Source organism: Lygodium microphyllum, chromosome 21, assembly GCF_053477565.2.
Source record: "Lygodium microphyllum isolate KBCC chromosome 21, Lygodium_microphyllum_v1.1.10, whole genome shotgun sequence".
NCBI classification, from domain to species: domain Eukaryota; kingdom Viridiplantae; phylum Streptophyta; class Polypodiopsida; order Schizaeales; family Lygodiaceae; genus Lygodium; species Lygodium microphyllum.
The window spans coordinates 121,926,294-121,935,097 of NC_141155.1; the positions used below are offsets into that span (position 1 = coordinate 121,926,294).

Consider the following 8,804-nt stretch of genomic DNA (forward strand, 5'->3'; position numbering starts at 1 on the left):
TGGGACTGCCCCTTAGAAGTAGTTGGACTTCTTGATCGGCTCCTTAGAAGTAGTTGGACTTCTTGATCGGCTCCTTTCATTGGTATGGCTTTGTCTCCTTGAAGTAGATGGGCTTCTTACCTTGAATTCTTTGGGATTCTCAACTTTTTCTAGTTTGAGAAGTTGCTCACGAATTTGTTGATTCTCCTCTCTAAGACTTTGAATGGCTTGAAGGATAGCACTCGATTGATCCATTGAGACTCTTAAGAAAAAAATATGCTCAAGCACTCAATGCAAGGGCTGAAAACAAACAAACTTATAATTGTAAGCACTACCAGTGTTGGGGTGAGGACCGAGCCAAAGCTCTGATACCACTGTAAACGCCCCGAACAACGTAGTATGCTTAACAATTATGATATTCGCTTGTTTTCGAGATTTAATATAAAAGAGAATGAACACTTAAAGCTGAAAATGAAAATTACTCACAAAATTACAGCCATGAAAATGTAAAAGTAATGGAGACAAGATTGAGGGTTGAAGATGGGCAACTCCCCCCCCCCCCCCCCCGAAGGAATGTATTTCTGCTCAACCCAAGTCCCTTAGGGAAGAGCTCAGTTACAATCAACCTGAGAGTGAGAAGAATTAATTCTCACTCTCACAAGATCATGCAAAGATGTACAAACACGCATGCATTATCTATTATGCAATGATAAGAACTGATTTCTTTACAGTATGAGAGAAGAAAAAAAGGGAAATCGGCCTTCTCCATCATTGAATAGTAGTACATGGATAGGGCTTGTTTCTTGTTGCTAAAATGGAAGAAAGAGCTTGAAAAGGAGGTGCTGTAATGAATTTACAAGCTTGTTGTCCTGTAAAACAGCAGTGATAGAAGAGGGAATATGGAAGAATTTGATAATGGAGAAGTGGAGGATGATGATGGGGATGGATGGGCCAGTTTCTGGCTATCTGTAGGTACTGTACATGAGTTTACAGCAAAGAAAAATGATGTTGAATGAAGAAAAACGAGCTCTTATTTATAGGAGAGGGAAGAGCTAGTACAAAAGGGGAAAGTGGAGTAGCACAAGAAAAGTGTCCAGCCACATGTCATGAGATGTGACAAGTGGTGGGACACTTGGAAACTTGTGTGACAAGTGTCTTGACACTTGTCTCTTCTCTATGGCCTTCCTTTTTGGGTTGAATACTGTCAAGAATAGAAACAACCAAATTTAGTAAGCACAGTCAGAGTACAGAACTTACTATTTTTAGAATGACATCCCTATTTTTTAAGACTAGCATTTTTAGGCTAATTCGAGGCTCCTAAAATTTAGGACCTCCTAAATTTTAGGGATCTCCTAAAATTTAGGGACCCCCCCAATATGGGTGTCATATGAAAGCTTTTTCCGTGTACATCGCAAAAACGGTATCAGAATCTTCATGTGACTTTCCTATGCAAAGAAATGTGCATTTCAAGCTTTCAGCCCACACATACACATTATACAAGCATTTCATGATCATGCCATCTTGTTGATTGTAACTGTCTGTTCTGGTGGATCTAGCCCACACTTCAAGGCATCAATCCTTTCTTATGCGAGTCTAACCCTGATATGCGTGAGTTCTGGTCACAGGCGCCCAATCGGGCCATATAGGTGGAAGTGTGAACTATCTTTTCTCTAACCCACCGCGTGGGTCCACCATAACCTGTGACCACTCATCAGTAGCCAGCTCCAATGCACTTTTCTTTATATCTAATTAGTACAAAGGAAATAAAATTAATAAATCATTATATAGACAAATTAATGAAAAAGGATACAAATTCTGTTTCTATAGAGTTGTGACATGTAATCAACAGAAAAATCACTTCAGGAACCAAGATCCTGCGCTCTGATACCATGTCAAAAGTGGTACAGCAATGGAAGCATAAACAAGTGCTGAAATAAACTATTGAACACAAGACAGAAGAGAAAGCAAACAAAAGAACAAAAGAACACTGCAAAGGAAGAGAACTCTGAGATGTGCACGGGAAATGGAATCCATATACCAAACACGAGAACGAGTCATGACACATACAACCGTGAGTCACTAGCACTGTGGGCATCAGCACTAGCTCCTCTCTCCAACAAGAAGACCATCTGAAGTATGATGATGACTAAATGAGAGAAGGAGGAGCCACTGAATAAATAGGACCAAAATATGCAAAATATGGCAGCTGGTCAGCCAGCAATAAATGCCTAAATAATCACTAAAATGACCACCACAAAATGCCTAAATTACCCACTAATATCAGGCATAGCCCAAACTCACACATGAGCTGCCTAGACTACTAGCGTGTTCAATCCCCGCTCAAATCTCTAAATAATCACTCTTAGATTAATTCTCTTCTTCCCTCTAGAGCCTAGTGATTGCTGCCATTTGTTGGAGCTGACGCCTGCCCTAGAGTAGCTGCCACTCATATTGGAGCTGCCACCCACACTGCCCAAGTTACTGCATATTTTTGTTGGCTCCTGCCCACATTGGAACACTACCGCCCAGCACATAGGAGCTGCTGCCCAGTGCCCACTGCATTTTTCAAATTATCCCCCTCCTTGAGGCTGTTGCCCATCCTTGGTGCTGTCCCCACCTCATCCTAGAGGCTGTCATTTGCATTTTGCTGCTGCCCTTGGAGGTTACTTTTCATCACCATCAGCTATAGAGAATTGTGTTTTGCTCCCTTCATTGCTGTCCAAATCTATGCGGAGTTTTCTTTGACATCCTACTGCCTGGTCGGCTGTGTTTCACTCCTTTCATAGGTATTGCCACCCCTCATGAACTGGGACAGTGCAATCACCTTAAGCCACTCTGATGTTACCGACTTGGCTCTCCTCTGCCCCGATGCTAAAACATGGAGGCCTAAACCCTGAGGTCATTGTATCATCATTGTTAAGACTGTTTTCTATGTTCACCCATTCTTAGTGTTTGTCATACACACTTTGTTGCCTCCACTGCAAACCCTATCAGTTCTTTGCGTAGCACTCTATCTTGAGCCCAAGCAGTAACAATTGAGTGATACAAGAAGAGGAGGCCAGAAAATCAGACTGCTCACCAGAGGCAGCCAATAAAGCTTTTATCTTAACTTGTCCAAACATTGTAACTATCTTGTGCATTAAAAAATGTGCCTTTGTTCATGTTCATCAGCTAATACTTGTTAAACTTGAATACTTGTTATATTCTTGTATGGAAAGGATATCACGTATTTTTTTGAGTACAAAATCTTGCTGGCATGATCTAGAGGTAACTTGTCCTATACAACTCAATCTAGATTTCTCTTGAATCTGGTAAAAGGATTTGCCCAAAATTTCCGAAACAGTTCCATCAAGAGTCATGGTGAAGGCTTTTCATGGATGGCAAATGACGACTTTGTACCACTTGATGAGAAAGTGCCATTGGGATCTCTTTGAGCGTCGTAGCTTAGAAAAGTGATTATGCCAAAGTGGCTAAGTGGGCACCTTGAAAGAAAAATATTTGAAAACACTTACGAAGTATCGAAGAAGCTAAGGCTAAGCTTGACAGATCAGGCAGGAGTAATTAACTTCCACTTCAACTGCTCCCTTTAACTTCAGCAGATTCCATTTCCTTCCCACTGGAAGACTCCAAATTCAGCTTTAATACAGTCAGAGACTACTGTAGTTTCAGTGGAGGGTGAAACAAGCATTGTGCATTTTTTTTTTTTTGAACTTTTTTAGCAGTTGGCCTGCTTTTTGGCCATTACTTCTCCTGAAATGGCCATTATGTCAGGCTGACCTCAGAACCTCAGTGTTCAGCCTGAGCTTACTCCAGTTCAGACACACAGATGAATGTTTCAGCAACTATAATAGATTCTCCAGGACAAGTCACTTGACACTTTCATAGTTGCATAAGTATCTATCAAACCATTAAGTTCCTGCCAACTCAAATAATACACTTAATCTCTACATACATTTGATTTCAATGGTGAATATGCAATCAAAAAGTAGTTTAGCACATACTTGTAGCAACAAAATGTTATTGTCGCCTTCATAAGTACAAGCAGGCACGTAACCAGCATACAACTCAGGAAGTCCACTTGCACATAAATAGCCATGACCCCCACATAGCTTCCGGCACTCCTCGATTCCATCCTAAATCACCAGATTTTCAAGTAAAGCCAAAAGTTAAAATGACCATCCTGACTGACTAGTCATCAACTTTTCTTAATCTTCCAACTTACCATGCCACATATTTTATGCATAACCTTTGCTTACTCAGATGCTATGGACACCTCAAATGCAAGACTTATTCTCATTTCACAAGAAGAGTTCAAAATGTAATGGCCGCTCCTATATCCTTTTTCCAATTTCCCATTTTCCACACCCAAATCATTCACTAGCAATTTCTAATGGCTGGCGACTTACAGCAGTTGCAGATGTGGTGATTGACTTCAATCCAGCCGTGCAAGCATGCACCTCAGGTAAGGTTGAGAAGTCCTTATTTTCTAGTCGAGCCATTACATCAGAGTACAGCAATGACATCCACTCCCCCAAAAACCGATATGCATAAGTAGTTGCAAGAAGTGGGAAGAGCCTACTCTGTTGTGTCATGTAGTCAATGATCTGAAAGCACAGATTACTTTTCAAATTAGTTGTTTCTCTGTAGTGAAAGAAGAAAACACATCATTTTATAAAGTTTGTTGGCACAGAAGAGGCTGACTGAGATTGCAAAACTGCTGATATTACCTGCGTTTCAGGTTTCCCTTTCTGAGCTCCAAACTGTCGTCTTACTGCACTATATCTCACTGCTACAGTGACTGCTCTTGATAGATAACTGGATGCATCTAAAACAATGGATTTACGCACAGTAACCATTGCCCCATAACCCAGTTGCCTTGGTACATTGGACGGTACATACTTCCCTTCTTTTGTTACTGCTGCCAACCTACAAGACATGACTTTAGAACAATTGACAACAAAAATGTTACCTTATTCCTGAAATTTCACAAAGCATGAGCAGCAAAATCAACTCCAAATGGTGCCAACTGCTCATATAATTTGACTTATGAACAAAGAAAGTTTGAAACCTCATTAGCATGTTTTCGCGAGGTATTCGGCAATGATCAAAACGAAGGAGACCATTGTCCATTGTGTTATATGCTCCATTTCCAAACTTTACTCCAATATCACCAACAGTAACTCCAGGTAATGCCTGATGATCATCAAGGCTACGAATTTGCACAATAAAAGCTGTTGATAGAGAGACCGTACAAAAATCAGCTTCTTCTTATTGACACAAGATCACTAAGAAATGCTGGAAGAACCAAAAATACGGCAGTGAACTACATGCAGTACTGACCATGAATACCATAATCACGGCCATCTGTCAGCAGACGTGCATAAACAATTGCATGTGTTGAGACTTTCCCTAGGCCTCCTGGCCACCACTGCCAACAGTAAGAAATTAAGGGAGGCCATTAACCACTCAACAGAAAGATGTTCACATCAAGCAAAAACTGCAGCCTAGTCCTAGCCGTTCTTACTTTGGTAGCTGTTAAAGTTGGACTATGTATGACAAACTCATCTGTTGAAGGGTCAAATGTTGCGGTAGTTTCCAACCCTTGAACATTTGATCCATGCCCAAGTTCTGTCTGTGCATAGCATCCTATGATAGATTGTGTATATGCAAGTGGCAACCACTTTTTTTGCTGCTCATCTGTTGCCTGCCCCTTTATTGCAGGAATAAACATACCCTGTAGCATGATAGTAGGCTTCATTACAGGACAAATCGACTTAACATTTCATACAAAACCTCAAACCGACTCTATAGCTTCTATAGAAGCCACCAAAATTAACTTTTCACCCAACAACCAGAAACTCGATGAGCATACCCAATGCAAGCCTGTATATATTGGTTCAGAAACTTAGTGAACATACCCATTGCAAGTCTGTGTATGCTGGTTCATCGATAAAATATCTAAGTTTTTTTGCCTCTTCTTCTGCAAAAACGAATGGTCTCTTCAAAAAATATACAAAAATCATGTGGACAATGGACCACATTAGACTATAGCATTATACATCTAAAATTACCAACAAAGGAAATGGATTGAACATCATGTACAGATGTGATGTTCTCTAGCAATCGCCATCTAGACCGGCAATTATGACCACAGATGTACGAACTGGACTAAAGCATCCTCGTTAACTAAAAGAGCAACCCACCAACCCAGTATTAGGTCCCAAACTTTCTAGAACTGCTAGCTGTCAAGAACCACTATCTAAAATGTTGAAACACCAGTACTACTATCTTAAAATTCTTTTATGGTGATGCGTATTACATGATCTACAAACCTGTGAGATGCAAAGTTTGTATCAGGTTCCAAGCATGGGCTGCTTTTCTTAGAGTATTTTTGAAAAGCTCTGGTCGACTTTGGCTTACCCTTTCAGTTTTGCAGAAAACCTAAACAGGAACAATGGCCATTGAATTTATGTTACTCCGCAGAACAATTTCAATGAAAAAACCACCACCCACAATCAGAAAACACTAACAAAATGTCTCCTTTTCGATTCGAGGATGATCCTTGGGTGCACTAAAATTGAAAGCTGATAGATGGAGATCAGAAGGTGTTTGTCTATTATCAATCAAGCATAGCTAGGCCAATCCTATTATACTTAACACTGGATTCTTTTCATGTAAAACGCACACAAGAAAGAAGTTTTACACCAATTCCCACCATGATTACCACATTTGTGAACTATAACAACATTTAGAGCTTATGCTCAGGAAGCACTGCAAACCCAGCTAGGTGCGGTTGGGGGCAGGGAGTTGCTTGGCCAACCCTCCCTTCTTGTGGAAGGCCTCAGCTTTTAAAAAAACACATTTTGCAATCCCGGAATAACAAAATCATTGGCACTAGACAGAATAGCAAAGAATTGGAGATGTAGTGATGCCAGCTTGTCGTGGCCAGCTGCCTCAACGCCCAAAAATGAATAATGTTTTTTTAAAGATCGTGAGCAAGTTTCGGAGTGAAGAAAACCTACGGGATCATCCGCCACCATCTTGGCCATTCGCTGGTTCAACTCGAGCTGCTGGGGGCCGCCGGCCCAGACGATCTTCATCGCCTGCACATCGAACTGTGCCGAGGCGCGCTCCCGAGCGAGGAGCTCCTTCTCGGAGGCCATGGCAATGGCGGACAAGAAAGAGGCGGAGAAAGAAAGAGAGAGGGGGGTTGTGCCTTGTACACAGCAGACACAGTCTAGAGAGAGAAGCAGCGACGGCAGCAGAATTGTGCACTCGCTATCAAGCCCTGTCAAACTCCCAGCTGGAGCTTCGTCATCATCAGCGGGCGCATAGTTATTGGGGGGGGGGAGCTGACGAGGGGGTGCTTTTGCTTTTGGCGACGTCAATTCTTAAGTGTTGCAACCTCACTCCATCATTCATCCACGTATGTTCCTGATTGGCAAGTCTTCCCCAACCAGTACACATTCTAGTTGGGAGTTCAACAATCCATCTATATCTATTTATCATTTTGGCTCAAAGTTCGGTATCCTGCCCGCCCGCCCGCCCTCGGCGCTGCCCCCCCGGCTCGCGGCACTGCCCGCCAAGTCGCTAATTATTAGTTAATAGTTATCTAATTATGATGATTATTTTTTTATTATTATTATCTAATTAGTTAATTAGTTAAAATAGTTAATAGTTAATGTTATAATTAAAGTTAATTAATTAAGTTTAAGTTTATTTATTAGTAATTATGATTGTGACTATTTTATTATTATTGTTGTTGTTTTTGTTTATTGTTATTATTGTTAATGTTAATGATAATGATGAAACTGTTTTATTAGTTTATTGTTATCTAATTAGTTTATTGTTATTATCTATCTAATTAGTTTGTTTATTGTTATCTAATCTAATTAGTTTATTAGTTTACTAATTAGTTTATTAGTTTATTGTTATCTAATTAGTTTATTATTATCTAACTAACTAATTAGTTTTATTAGTTTATTGTTATCTATCTAATTAGTTTATTAGCTTATTGTTATCTTATTAGTTTATTAGTTTATTGTTATCTAAAATGATGATGATGATGATTGCTGTTGTTAGATTTTATTGTTATCTAATTAGTTTATTAGTTTATTGTTATCTTATTAGTTTATAGTTTATTGTTATCTAAAATGATGATCATTTTGGCTGGAGGTTTGGTATTTCCCGAACCTCCATTTTTCTCCCAGGCCTCCATCTTTTTCCCAGACCTCCATTTGAATTCAAACTACATGCATGCATGGTTGAGGGGTTGAGGTGGCTTTAATACCCCACGTCTGCACGCCCTCCCTCTCTCATGATGATTACTTCATAGATATATTGATCTAGATGATCCAGATGCATCGCTTGGGGGTTCAGGAGGTTAAGACTTCATGCGTGCATCGCTTGGAGGTTCAGGAGGTTGAGAAGGTGCAACTCTGTGTATGTGTGTGTGTGTGTGTGTGTGTGTGATGTGGCGTGGTCGTTGCCCCCCTGCGACGCCTTCGAAATGCACACCCCCCCCCCCCACCGAGTCACTGCCCCCCCCCCTGCGGCGCCTTCGAAATCCTACCTGCCAAGTCACTGCCCCCCCCCCCCCCGCCGCGGCGCCTAAATCCTGCCCGCCAAGTCCTGTCCCCCCTGGCTCGCGGCGCTGCCCGCCAAGTCGCTAATTATTAGTTAATATTTATCTAATTATGATGATTATTTTATTATTATTGTTATCTAATTAGTTAATTAGTTAAAAGAGTTAATAGTTAATGTTAATGTTAATGAAATAGTTAATGTTAATGTTATAGTTAAAGTTAATTAATTAAGTTTAAGTT

The 8,804-nt window shown here is 40.6% G+C and overlaps 1 protein-coding gene across 1 annotated transcript in view; it reads right to left on the reverse strand.

The window, feature by feature from the left end:
* The window catches only part of LOC148018498 (peroxisomal acyl-coenzyme A oxidase 1-like), a 33,058-nt gene extending 25,726 nt beyond the window's left edge, over nucleotides 1-7,332 (reverse strand). Inside the window, exons 1-9 of the mRNA XM_087661472.1 lie at nucleotides 7,002-7,332; nucleotides 6,312-6,420; nucleotides 5,898-5,959; nucleotides 5,504-5,713; nucleotides 5,320-5,407; nucleotides 5,048-5,210; nucleotides 4,707-4,905; nucleotides 4,386-4,583; nucleotides 3,981-4,112 (exon numbers count right to left, since the gene is read on the reverse strand). Coding sequence (XP_087517598.1) covers nucleotides 3,981-4,112; nucleotides 4,386-4,583; nucleotides 4,707-4,905; nucleotides 5,048-5,210; nucleotides 5,320-5,407; nucleotides 5,504-5,713; nucleotides 5,898-5,959; nucleotides 6,312-6,420; nucleotides 7,002-7,142 — 1,302 coding nt within the window. The 5' untranslated portion in view covers nucleotides 7,143-7,332. The remainder of the gene's footprint in view (nucleotides 1-3,980; nucleotides 4,113-4,385; nucleotides 4,584-4,706; nucleotides 4,906-5,047; nucleotides 5,211-5,319; nucleotides 5,408-5,503; nucleotides 5,714-5,897; nucleotides 5,960-6,311; nucleotides 6,421-7,001) is intronic.
* Nucleotides 7,333-8,804: the final 1,472 nt, after the last annotated feature.